Raw genomic sequence first — 13987 nt, forward strand, 5'->3', positions numbered from 1 at the left:
GGTGTTGGCATGGCTTGCAGAGCAGGTGGAGACCTAGGAGTGCTACCGCACTTGGCAGCAGATGAGTGACAATTACCTCTTCTGGCCATAGCTGTCGCACGACTCCTGTAGCTCAAATAAGCAACTGCATGCAGGCAGAAGTCAAGAGACATTGCTGAGTTGTACTTCTTTGGTTTAACCTCTGCATATACTCATCAGGCTTCAGGGGACTCTACTATGAGGACTTCCTCCCCCCCACTTTTTTTTTTTAGACTACATTATTTATGAGAGATGTTCAGCATGGTGTCATTACTCAAAACACTCAAACTGAAGTCTACTTGCTGAAGGCAATGAAATAGTTACCTGTCTTCAATAAATACCACTCTGCTCAGGAAATATCACATAGAAGATGTGCCATGAACATATTTTTCCCTTGCGTTTCTAAGGGAATCACCATGTTTCTTCACTACTTTCACCTGTTAGAAGTTCTGGCCAACACCTTCTCATGTGAGAGCACTTCTCCTAAACGTTGTCTTGGAGTGTCCTATCCCTGAAAGTTATTGGAGCTCTGCTGTTAGATCACAGCTTCAGTTCAGGGGGTCTAGTTGACTAAAAGCCAACATACCACATTGGATTTGCTGTTCCTATGCCAATAGGATGCCTGAGGTTTGTCAGCTGTGCTGGAATCACTTTCCACATTAAACAAATGGAGGAAAAAAGAGTATATTGAAAAGCAAAGCTTAAGAGTCTTGGAGAGATTCAAAGAAATGAAACAATAACATGTTTAATAGCTAATTCCCCTTCTGGTTTGGCTTAAAGGTAGCTTCAGCCTTCCAGTCTGCTAACAGGATTCCTAAGTCCTCTGCCAGGATGAGTCACAGCTCCTGGAGCTGGGATCCAGTTTTCTAGACAAGCTGTATTTAAAGGTCTGTTTACCTTTTCCAGAAGATAATGTATTAGAGAGAGACTTGCTTTGTGTTTTTCTCATCTCAGAATAGGATTTATGATGAATGTAAATTCACCTGCTGGGGCTTCTTGCATCCCTCAGTCCTGAATCAATCTAGGCACCACTGGGATCCCATTTGATGTAGTTTCATGGTGCTCAGCAGGGATGGATGCCTTTAGAACACCCCTCCCTGCTGGGCTGTCCCAGCTAGTTGACCATGAATGCAAAACAAGCAATATTCGGGGCCTTGGTCTGAGTAAACCATTATTTACCTGCTAGGAAAAAGATTTCCTGCTGACTGAGGAGGTGAATTAAGAAACCTTGCCACGTAACCTTAATATGTAATTCATAACAAATTGAAAACCACATATGGTTGCTCCTGCTTATGTTTCTGTAGCCTGTAATGTAGCACTTGCAAGTATGGATATGAGGACAAATCCAGCGATTGTAGGAAAACGTATCTAGGAACACAGAGAAGAATGGTTCTTAAATGTGGCCGTTGCACATGGCAACATGATGGCTTCACTGCTAAGTAAGAAAATTCTAAGGATTGCCAATGGGTTTTAGGGTTGTATTAGCAAAAACCCAGGTTTTCCTGGGTATCAGTTTTTCTCAATTGTAGTTTTTTTATCTGAAAAATCTGTTCAGGCAAGTGCAGCAAGGCCCCGGTTGCATGACACAACAGTCATAACTGATTGCCTGTGCTCTGAAGAAACATGTCAGATGAAGAAACAGCAATGTGCCCAGAAATTATGAATAAACTCTGAATGTAGCCCAGCACAAGGGACCTCATAGATCTGCTACTATATCAGAGGGACATCTGATTGTTGTGCAGATGTGTTAGACACTGAACTATTGTGAGCACAGCTGAATTAGGGTATTGTAATAAGGGACCTCTCCTCTTGCTTCATTTTTAGCATACAGCTACTGCATCACTGCCCAACCAATACGGGCAAAGACCATTCAGTGATTCTTTTTTTCCTCTTTTTTTTCTTTCCAGTTTGCTTGTTGAACTAAGTGTTTTCATGTTTTCTTTCTAGTACCAAATTGCTGCAAGGAATAGTTCAAGCCAGCAACCAGGGAAAGTGTTTGGATGCTCAAAGTAAGTGTTGTGTCTTTTGTATGTGTTTGTTACAGTGGTTTTGACTGATAAAATCTACTCTAGAATTTTTGCTTGATGCCTTTAAGGCAATAGCTAAATAAGTTTGATACCAATAGTAAGCAATATTCCTTTGCAATGTCTTTGACAATGTAATTAAAAGATTCAAGTCATTAAAAGTTATTCATTCATACAACAGAAATGATGAAAACTAAATTAGGTGCCACAAATATTTTGGAAATAGTTTCAACTAGTGTCAGAAAGAATTGCTGACAGAAAGCAATGAAAAAGGGAAAACTGTGGGTGAATTTAACTTCTCTTCCATCTTTTCTGGAACCTCGAGGAAATTATACTATTGTTTTCATTTGTTTTTAAGTGTTAGCACTTCTGTACACTATTAGTGCTGCTTCCATAATGGCAAGTGGAAGAAGAGCAAAGTATGCTAAGTGCTGCTGCATGGGGTTGGTCACTTACATTAGATGCAATTTGTAAGGTTCTGTCCCTTTTCTAATTCCTAAGTGAGTTTTGATTGTATCCCATCCAATCTGGGTGTTAACCCCAACTGTCCAGCCTCCAACCTGGCGTCTATGAAATCCTCGCAGTGAGTCACCTGTGAAGGGATCAACGAAACAAGGAGATGCAAGGCCCACAAGGTGGCAATGTTTAGAAAGCCTTCTGAGAGGATGCTCCTGGAACAGATCTATGCTCCCTCCAGTTGCTGTCACTTGCTCCCTTTCTCTTGTTGCTGCTGCATCTGTGCTACTAACTACACAAGAAATTGTAACTGTTGCCAAAATGGAGCATAGGATGCCCTGGTAATAAAACTCTTACTTAAATAGATTGGCCATTGGCACTGTTCACCGTGCTGTGGTGGGTGCTGTGCGTGCCTTTTCCCTTGGCAGCATCAGTGATTTGCAATACAGTGTGGGGAGGTTTATTCATAGCTAGTGCTGGAAATATGCATAGCACTGAAATGATCCTAGGGCTGTGTAATGAAGCACTTTAATGTTAAAATATGCCACCTTGTTTCTGCTAATGCTTGAAAAGCTGTTACAAGCATATAAATTCTAGCTTTGGACTTAGGATAGGTTTCAGTTTGTGGTGGTTCTTTTGTTCATGTTTTGTAGTAAAAAGTAAGAGCTTTGTGTCTGAGCTATTTTAAAGACTTGTTTCACCGTGAAACTAGGGATTTGCTCCAAGTTATTTAATGCCCTGAAGAAGCTTAAATGTTTGCAGAAGAATTTCTCCGGATACATGATAGATGAGAAATTATTCAGGGTAAGTTCTATGGGAAATAAAAGAATTGCCTGTGTTAACTGGCACAGATGCACTTAAAGAGGCTGGCATTGGAAAAGGGAGAGTTAAGACAGGAGCCTCAGTTCAGATTCATCAGGTTGCAAGAAAAGAGTTGTTTCCAGAGCGATTAGAAGATATGCAGGTCCCAAGTGCACCTGGAAATCCTCAGTAGACAGTATATAATCTGGAGCTGAATGAGGCTTGTATGCATCATGGATGGATCTTAGGATAAAGTACAGGACAAATCCAATTCCAAGAACTAGGAAATTGTATCATGGACACAGCCCTTTTCATGAAGGTGTCACAGGTGGAAGTGCAGCAGGACAATGCCCTGTGCTCATCCCCATTGCTTCTACTCCTGCCCAGGGTAGGTGACACTGCTTAAAGTACAGCTTCTTTACTTGGTTATGCTGCACTCTCACAAGTACTTTGAAACAACAGGAAATCTGAAGAAAACTGTGGACATTGAGATAGTACATGGCCATCAAATAGACACTTACATGAGCAGACAACATCCTACCTGTCTAATAGGAACTTATCTGAAGCATGCAGATTTCCTGGAATCGGTAACCCTACCCTTGAAGCAACAGGCAGCTTCCCAGTGTATTCCCTGGGGGCTGCTGCATACTGCATAGCCTTTCCTCTCCAAATCCCTTAGTCCTTATGGCCTATTATATGTCAAAATAAAGGTCTAGCTATCAGCCTTTTAATACCAGAGGTTCATTATATTGCTAAAAAGTTAACTGAGCTATTACAATTGCAAAAAGTAAATCCACGTAACATACTTGGGAAACCTGATCATGTTTCAGTGCATTTGAGCCTGGCAAACAAGCATACTTATTCCTGGAGTTAAGTTATATGGAAATCAGCACAAAGAATGAATGCTGGAGTATCCAAGGATTTTACGGTTCTCACATTAGGATCTCTCATGTGCAAGACATGAATAAGGGGGCTTTTGGCAGTTACAGTTCCTTGCTTGATGTATTATGACTTAAAACACTTAAAATACACTCTAATATTAGAAATCAATGCTGGCTTATGCTGGAACATTAGGTCAGGAATAAACTTGTGTTTTGAGATAGGAGAAGAGAAAGCAAACTATACATATGTACACACATTATACTATGTATTTTTATAAATGCATATATACACAGAATGTATGCTTGTATGTTGAACTACTAATCCATGCCTTCTTTAGGGGAAACCTGAACAAAAAGGCCTGTATGACCTTTTCTCATTCCTTCCCTGAGCAGAAACAAATGTTCTCTGGTCATTCATGCAAAAGCTGCGTGGAGTTACTTAAACTGGGAAGAATAAAGAAGCATTTCCTCTCACTTCATTCTCCATACCTCCCAGCACTGGTGCAGGATAAAATGCTGCTTCTAGATAAGTGAGCTCTGTTTCTCACTTGATGGGAACCCTGCTAGTTTCCCCAGATTGGTCCCCTTAATTCCTACCAAAGACAACCTGGCTTCCCTAAGGGTTGCTTTGAACCTTCAGCCAAAATAATTCAGTAGTATGAAATATTTGAACTTCTGGCTGAGCAGCCTGCTTTGAAAGCCCTTTTCATCCTTTAGAAACAACGTCAGGTCCCCCAAAATGTAGCGGAGGACATCTGTTCAGGAGTCAGTCCTGCATAGGACACAGCTGCTTTATGTCTGGTTTTGATCCAAGACGAGAAAAGTGGAGACCTAAATTCTGAACCTAACGGAGCAAAGTTAACTTCAATGGAATGTTTGTGTACGGCTTCCTATGCACCCGTCCTCGTTCCCTTCTTAACTTAGGAATTGGTGAGCTTGAATAGCCATTTATGGTGTTGTCTGAAAATATTATGAACTTTGGGGTGATATTTATTTTTTCAGCATCCAGTACCAAAAATTATCCCACAGGAGCTCAGCAAAGCGGCTGATTCATCGGGAACATAACTTAGCTTTTCAAACAAGATAATGCGCGGTTTTGTTAATAGTTAATAATGAGATCCTTTCAAATGCAGAAGCTGTCAACAGCGCTGACATAAATCCACAGTTACAAAAGCACAGAGACTTGTGGCTGGAGTTTTTATGAAATAGAAAACTCATTTTCCACTGTAAGGAGGATAATACCCTGTTTACATGCTACTAGTACCTTTTGTGCTCAAAATGTTACAGAAGCTATTTTTAATTTATACACAATATGACTGTTCAGAGGTTACAAAATGTAGCTACTTCGTGCCATGGCTGTTGAAGCTATGACAATATACAATTTAAAGAAAAATATGAATAATACCCCTATTTCTTGGCTTTTTTTTGTTGTCGCTGCCTTCTGTGTTTTGCCTATCAGTGACAGTTCATTCAGATTTACTGAAGACCATTGATGCAATCAATTATTTAAGTTTTTCTCTAGAAGCAAAAAAATCCTTTTTTCCCAAGGACATTTTTTTTAAGATATGTTAAATATAAAGTATTCATAGTGCATATAAGATGCTGTAAAAGTTTCATTTTTCAGAGCAGTTCACAGGTTTTTATAAATATAATCTTGCAAATGTGAGCAGAACCCACGCTGGCTCTGTGCAGTCATGCTGCCTCTGCTGACAGACTGGATCGGTTAGGGTAACAGAGGATCTGCTTCCAGTGATCTTGGTGTCTTGCTAGTGTCTGTTTGCAAAACTGGCTGTGAGCATGATCAGGTGCTGAAAATCCAGGGGAAAGTAAATCACTTCTGGAGAGGCTCCCAGAACAGCACCATGCCTGCTAAGAGCCTGAAGAAAGGGTTAATTTGGATATTCCACTTATCTTGAGGATGGTATTTGGTAGTGGGGTTTTTTGTTTGCTTTTGGGTTTTGGTTGGGTTGTTTTGTTTTCTGCTTCTTTGGTGGTGGGTTTTCCTTTTTTGTTTTGATTTTTTTTTCAGGGGTCTTCATTTGTGTTTTTTTGTTTGTTTTCTTAATCCAAGTGTCAGCATTTTCCAACATTTCTTTGCAGTCTTCAGGGATGGAAACCTAGGCTTGCTGGCTGCTGTGACTCTTCCATCATTAAGTTGTTCCATGATCTGTGGCTTCCAGAAAATCACCCTATATGCGGAGTCACGTGAGCTGCTGACAGTGCACAGCATGCTCATGAGGTCAGGTGGATGCACACATTCAATTTTGGAAGTTGTCCTTAAGTTAAGAATGTTGCTTATAATTATGGCTTCTTCAGCCTTCCTGGAGCCTTGGATAGCCACAGGTGTGGGCACAGAGTGTGGGCAAGCCATTGTTGTGTGCTCCGCTGCTGTGTCACAAGGTGGCAAAATTAGAGGTTTTCAGGACCTAGCAATTTGTTGTCCTTGTTACGTTTCCTCTTCTATTAATGCAGGGCTTGCACGCAAGCCCAAACTTTGTGGCCATCCCTATCTTCTTGTGCCTTTTTGTTCGTGCTCCAGTGTGGAGCAGGCACAGAAGGGAGGCGTGTGGAGGCAGGAGCTTACAGGAGGGCAAAGCTGATGCCGCCAGAGAAGCCTCAGCTGGAGATCTGCCACCAATGCACGCACAGCCACAGCCTCTGTTAAAAAAATCTGCTCTGAGAGATTAGATAGGCTGGGTAAATATTGCTGTTCCCCTTCAGCCTGGGGAGAACTGGTCTGATTTTTTTGTGAATCAATATTCATAGTAGAAGGAAACCGGTGGTGCCCCCAAAGTGAGGTTTATGAACAGGCTTCCATCAGGGCTTCATCCTCTTACAGGAGGTCTGGATTTGGCTCATCGCTAATGACCTGAGCGGGCTGCGTGGGATAAACACGCTGTGAATAGTACTGGAGAAAATACTGTTACATTGCATCGTATGCTTTAAAAAGAATAATTGGCTCTCACCTTGTGTCTTTGTGGAAGAATGCTATTGACTGCATTCAAGTATTTTCAGACTTGATCTGATTTCATAACCAGGATCTTTTTTGTCTAATGTAAGAGGCTTCATGTAATCACTCTTAAATCTAAAGCTTATGTTTGACAAGTGGGTCACTGGTTAATGGAAGCAAGTAAATCCAGCTGTTTATCTTTTCCGTAAGATCATGCACTTTCTGTATGCTCTTGTGCGCTCAGAATGGAGATGTGTACATTTTTAATGGCACACCCTCTATTTTTGAGCAGGGACCTGAGCTTTATTTTGTATTTCATCTGCCCTCTACGTTCAAATCAAATAAAATATCTCAGCAGTACTTCAGCTGGTATCACATTTGATTCATAAATCCATATCACTGGTTGTTGTATTGTTAATTTAATTGCTAGGTATCTTTTAAAAATCTTTAATTTGATGCTATAAAAGAAAATTCACTGAGGCACATAAGCTCACAAGCACTATTTCTGCCCCACAAGCCCCAGTATTTGTTTGTGTTTCTGTGAACAGATGCACCTTCCAATACAGCTTTCCTCCAACTAGCTTTGGCTCTTAACCAGGCAAGGACATATTTTTTCTAATTCTGAATTTCAGAATTCCAGAAAGTGCTCGTAGTATGCTGGTAGCTAAATAAAGCACTTGCAGCGTTAGGCTAATAAAGGGCTCTAAGTATTCATGGAAACTTGCTCTGATATGCCAAGTTCCAAAAGTCCTCTTAGGAAATGTCTGTCAGTGAGATAAGTTTCCTGACACAGTTTTCAAACCTCTGGATATTCTTGTTTTGTTTTTGTTCGGGGCACTAACATCAGTGTAACTTGGTGTTTAAAAGTATCTGTAAAAATATATATATATATTTTTTCCCCTCTTCATTTGAAGACCTTGACAAAGGCTGAGTAAACACGAAGGTGATAATGAACATTGACTGTTACCATTAGAAAAAAATTGTTTTCCATCAATAAGTGAGGAAGCTAAAACTCGTTTAAGCTTACACAATGGACTCATGTGAGGTAGTAGTGAAAATGTACTTGGAAGAAGAGCTGCTTGCTCCCAATGAAGCAGCACTCCTCGAGTACTCTGCGGGCTAGTGACTGCAAATAAACCCTTGCAACCTGGTGTTTGAGAGGTGCTGGGGTGCCTCTGGGGTTTCCAGCTGTGGAGTGTGTTAACAGGAGATGTGTCACCTGCAGCGTGCGAGCTCTGGAGGTGATGCAGCCATAAATACAGGTGTTGCTTCTTGGGGTGGCTGCGTGTGAATGTGCATGTACCTTAGCAGGCAAGTGGTGCAGCACATTCCTCTCTGCCTGCGGACGAGAGGAGGCATAATTAGCTAATGACAATGTGTTAGCTGGACAATAGGCATGCTGGGGACTTTGTCTGGGGGAAGGAAACCAGTGTGACCCAGGTTCTCTGCAGGTGGTTGATGAAGGAAAGTGGAAATTGCTGGAGCACTACAAAGGGTGATGCTTAACAAAGGAAGGGCAGAAAAGAATGGGGGAAGGAACAATGGGCAAGCCCCAGATGTGGAAGAAATCCCGAGATGAAAGGAGGAGCCATGCATCTAGCTGTAGCAATGGATAGAAGGGATGGGTTTGCTTAACTGCAGAGCTAGTTAGAAAACACAAACAGAGCTAAAAGGATACATGGATCCGAAAGCAAACCCTGAGAGAAGGGATTGGGACCCAAGACCTGGTGATGAGGGTGAGGCAGGGGAAGTTCGTGCAGATGAATGACAGCAATCTTGTTCTAACAGCAGGGCCTGTTCCTGTACTTGTAAAATGAGGAAAGCTGACAGCATTGTACAAAAGCTGGTTTTTGTCAATGTCCCAGATAAAAAGCAATTACCAAGAGGAGGGAAGGGCAGAATGCAAAAACAAACAACAAGAAAACACAGCCCCTTTTGTGTAATTTCTTGGCATTCACTAATTTGATGGCACTTGATACACATTTGCTTTGTAAGAGAACAGTTTGTAGCATGCTGTAGGAGCACGAGGAAACTTCTTGTAGAGTGTTTTTGCAGCAAGGCACTGAATTCTTGGGTTCTGCAGTCGCTGAATGTTCACATACTACTGAATGACTTGGCAGTACGATTTTGATTTTGAGTCAGGCATGAATACGCTCTGTATTTCTTTCCCATTAGCTAGAGTATGTAATAATGTTTACGTTGGCTTTTTGCTGGGTGTGGGAGGACAGGCACCTAATTAACAATTTCCTGGGGCAAAGTAACCCCTCCAAATCTCAGTTTGTAATGGTCAGGCCCTTTCTGGTGGCTGGTTGAAGCATTTTTGCTTCAGGAATAGGTATCCAAAAACTTAATTGACCATCTGCTGGAGTTATTGCTTTCTTGTGCCAGCCTTCTCTTTTCCTCTTTAGCAGTGGTGAGTGTCTTGGACAGCTTGATGATTGTTGGCAAGGGTAATGTTCCTTGTGATAGGCTATAATCCTTGTGCAAGCTGCACATGTTCGGTACCTGTAATGCCGATGCTGGAAAAGGCAATGCTGTAAGCATGATAGGTCTTGGCCAATAATCATTGCAAAGCATTTAAACTTCTCCTTATGTTACATACAAGTACCGAATAGTCATGTGGGGCATTAAATGACTTGGATAACATGCACAAATCAAATAGCTGTCAGCTTCAGAATGCTTGTTGTAGATTATGAACAGAGAATCACCAATCCCAAGAGTTGTTATTAACTATTCTTGAATTCCTGATATATAATATCAAAGCCAAGTCAAGTTTTCAGCGGAGTAATATAGCAAGAAGCATTAAAAATCATCACCTACTAATAAGGTATCACTCTGGTGTGGGATTACAGCTGTATCAGGCTTTCACTTTAGAAACCTGCACCCTTGGCAGGTGATGTTGTGAAGCATTTGCCCTCCCCTATGTCCCAATATTGCTTTTTTGAAATATATCATTAGACTGAAGTGCCATCAAAGCACATTGCTGTTGTTTTCAGTGTAGAACATAAGGAGGAACATCAGAGAGGTAGATGATCCACTCTTTTATGTTGTTTTTAATTTCATCCTTCATTTTTCTAACCTCTCGAGCTCCAAGAAAGCCAGAGCTTCCTCAACAATTGAAAATATGTAAAGAGATGCTAGGTTTCTCTTCTACTGTCTCGTATATCAAAAATCTTCCACTCTTTAATCATTTATAATTCGATTCATTGGTTTTGTTTAGGATACGAATGTCTGAAGCTCTGGCCATATGATTTATTAATAAGCCATACTGCATGGAAACTTAAAAAATCTCTCTCTACCAGAACACTAATCTCATGTTCGTTTAATTAAGGGTTTGTCATTCTCTGAAAAAGTCTAGGAATCCAGATTACCTGAACAGTTTGGATGTTCTTGGTTTAGATCTCCATGCTTAATAGTCTTAACATCTGAACTCTGTCAAAACAAGCTGAGAAAACTAGTTAACAGCTCCCTGTAAATGAGACTGGCTACTGTAAACCTAGAACAGCTCCAGCCAAATACTTCCATGTAAATGTGCATGCGTGAGACATGAGTCAGCCTCCTCTCTCGATTGCTTTCAATCAGTATTAAAGGCAAAGTGAGACAGAGGAGTTGTTACTTCTATCATTTATTGATCACAGCTGCTGTTTATAGGTTTTCAGATGAAAGCAGCTCCCCAGGATGTGCTTGAAACCTTGTGATATCCCAGTACACGTGTAACACTGACTAAAGAATTCAAAATATTGGTTTGGTCTGGAGTAAATGGAAGTAGAAATTTCTCCTCTTTGGAGCCGTCCGTCCTCCCTTCACTGAGCGTTTCCTGCTGTCACTGGTGCTTTTTGTTATGTAGGAAGCGTTGGATAAAAAGTTTCACATATTCAATGTGAATTGCTTATGTTTTAAGTACAGAGACCTTTGATGTATATTGGAGAGTGTTTTTTTTTTTTCTAAATAGTTGTTTTCCTTTAAGGCAATGAGATCTAGCTAAACCCTGAAAGCGCTGATATCTGCAAGTGCCCATAAAATGTACTTATGTCCTGTAAATCTATTTATCTAACAATTTGAATATTGAAGGATATAACTTGATTTAAAATATTGTTCTGTTCAAGGGTTTCTGAAATCCCTTTTCTGTGAACGGGGGGAAAAAATGGTATTGTAGACAGTGTCTGGATCTTGAAATAATCCTCTGATTTCTATTTGATTTCTGCGGTAACTACAAACGGTAGCTGCTGCCTTTTTAAAGAAAAATGCCCACAGGCTGTGACTCTTCAAGACCACTCTCTTTAGCGAGGAATTCATACACTAATGACCAGATTGGATTTGCAGCTTATGGCTAAATTTTCAGGAATGCTTAGCTGACAAAGACTTGAACTTTCCTTTCTCTGTTCCTCCCAGGCACGGGACTCTCTTTTTAAAATATGAAATGTGACCTCTGAAATATAAATATGTCCATATATTTTAAAATAGTCTTGAATTACCTCATAGGGATGTGGTCCATGCACATTGTGTAATTGGGACAGCCCTGTCTTTCTCTTTCTGTGCTTCTCTCCAGGGAAGGCAAATAATCAAGACTTTGCTTAAAGTGGCAACAGTATAATCCCCAAGGGTGGGAAGCTCATTCTTTATCAACAGGATGTCTGGAGTGATAAGTAGCTGTTTTAATAAAATTCATGCAGTGTTTCTTTGTCCTGCCAAATCATTATCATTTTCTGTTTGGTATGGTGAATTTAAATGCTCTGCGACCCGAAATGTACAGCACAGAATGAAGTAACGGGATGGGAGGGGGGGAGAACTGATTTAGTGCTGCGTAAACAAAGGAAGCCTGTGAAGTTCTGGTTCTGAATTTTAGTTTTAAGTGATTTTACGTCACAGTGGGAGCTTTCTTTTGGGCTAATCAGCAAGGCTGACAGATGATATGTCAGTGAAACAGGAAACGTGAGCTCTTCTGCACAGCCCAGGTTAGCTTGAAACATATCATACACCACATCACATCTGATATGCGTTCCTTGTGTTAGTTACATTGCTGTTGCTAATTCCCCTACGGAGATTTGTGTAATACGTTATCATTACAGGTTGGAACCACGCACTAATTTAAGCTGGCGCAAGCCAGTGCTCCCTAACAGGTGTGCAGTTGCAGAGGGCTCATTTGTACTTCCAGTAGATAACATGCAAATCTGGATTTCCTAAGGCTTCTTTTTTTTAGTTTACTAAATGAAACTTTTATTCAGGGTGCATGCAGTCAGATATTAAGCTGATTCTGCTGCAGTACACTTATGGCTTTATCCATTTTACTGAAGCTACTCATGCTGGGAACAAAGCATGGCTATGTACCTTGGTGAACTGGGGTTTCCTTGAACAAGCAAGATGTGTCCAAGGCTTTGTAGCTTTTTCATCTCTTCCCAACTTTTTCCTGCTTTGCTCTATCCACCGCTTTTCAAATCTAAATGCGGTTGGCCAACTCCTTCAGGGAGAACCTATTTCTGTGCAAGTTTCTGATAAATATAATTTCTGATAAATATACACAGTTAAATGTTAAAAAATAGCTTTGATTGTTTTACCAGATGTACATCTGTTGTTTTTGCAGCATTCTGTTCATCTTCATTGTGATCATTTAGGAGTATAGGAAGTGATCATTAAATTAGAAAAGCAGGCTGCATTGATCAGGAATGCTGCTTTCTAAAAGGTGCTACTACCTTCCAACTGTTTGCCTTAAGTTAGGTTTTCTCATTCTTTCCCACTAGAAATACTGCACTTCACTTGTGACAGAAGTGTTCTTGAAACACCTCTGACAAGGGAAGCATGCTGGCCATAATAATTATACCCAAGTGGTGTTTGCTACAGCTTGAAGCTGTGGTTGAGGAATATTCAGAGGGCAGCACAAGAAATATCACATTCAGATTCATTTACTAATTTGAACAAGAATAAATGTCAGATAAGGGATGCTCATTGGCTATTGTAGGGTTAAATGCATTCTTCTTGATCTCCCCCCACTCCGCCACCACAGAAACAAGTTATCCAAGCAGTGGGGAATTTCTGCCATCATTAATTTTATTTATACTTTGGCTGTGTCATAAAGCTCACTAAGACTTTGGTGTTTTTTTAATCTTCTGACAAATATCTTAGCAGAAGTCTCTAGTGTGGCCATCACCTCTGTTTTCAGAGGTTGTGCATTGGTCACTTCTTATCAGCGTTAAAATACTCATAATTTATTTCCACATCAGCTGGCTAGTATAAAACTTTGGCTCAAGCATGCCTGAGGCCTTTCTAACACTGCTGTTTGGGCTTTTAGGGGATTTCACTTTCTGCTGTTATAAATTATGCTGCACAGCTATTTTACTGCAGTGCATGAGACCTTGAGCAAGTAACGAGAGGAGGCTGGAAAGAAAAGCTCTGTGGAGGAAGGAGCAACCAGTGTTTTGGAGAATGACATTCAGGGCTGTTGCCATGCTCACTGGTACTCACTCCTCCTGGCTCACCATGGTGGAAACAGAAGTATTGAAATGCATGTACTTGGGTAGGGTGTGCCTCTTCCAATCTGTGGCCCAGACAAGACTCTCTGTGCTTACTGGGGGAAGTGTGGGATCTCCTTGAAGCCAAAGTCAGGTAGGAGATGAGAAACAGCAGGTAACATGGCACTGGAGCATGCTGCCCTGGGAGGGCAGGACATTTCCATCCTTGGAGATCTTCAAGATTTGGCTAGACTAAGTCAAACGTGACCTGAGCTCATGGTAGCAGTGGTGATCCTGCTCTGAGGAGGAGAGTGGGCTGGGTGACCTCCTTAGGTCCCTTCCTACCACTGTTGCTGTGGTGCTTACAGCACGTGTGTACTAGATTTCAGTGCTTTCAACTGTTCATAGATG

General features: G+C 41.0%; 1 protein-coding gene across 6 annotated transcripts in view; it reads left to right on the plus strand.

Moving 5' to 3' along the window:
* MAPRE2 (microtubule associated protein RP/EB family member 2) overlaps nucleotides 1-13987 on the plus strand; it is a 97772-nt gene that overhangs the window by 24788 nt on the left and 58997 nt on the right. For all 6 annotated transcript variants that reach the window (XM_072034677.1, XM_027452119.3, XM_027452116.3 and 3 more), the window contains exon 2: nucleotides 1966-2027. Coding sequence is in view for 4 of the 6 variants with exons in the window: in XM_027452116.3 (XP_027307917.2) it covers nucleotides 1966-2027 (62 nt within the window). In the remaining 2 variants the exon portion in view is untranslated. The remainder of the gene's footprint in view (nucleotides 1-1965; nucleotides 2028-13987) is intronic.

Source organism: Anas platyrhynchos, chromosome 2 (genome assembly GCF_047663525.1).
Source record: "Anas platyrhynchos isolate ZD024472 breed Pekin duck chromosome 2, IASCAAS_PekinDuck_T2T, whole genome shotgun sequence".
NCBI classification, from domain to species: Eukaryota; Metazoa; Chordata; class Aves; order Anseriformes; family Anatidae; genus Anas; species Anas platyrhynchos.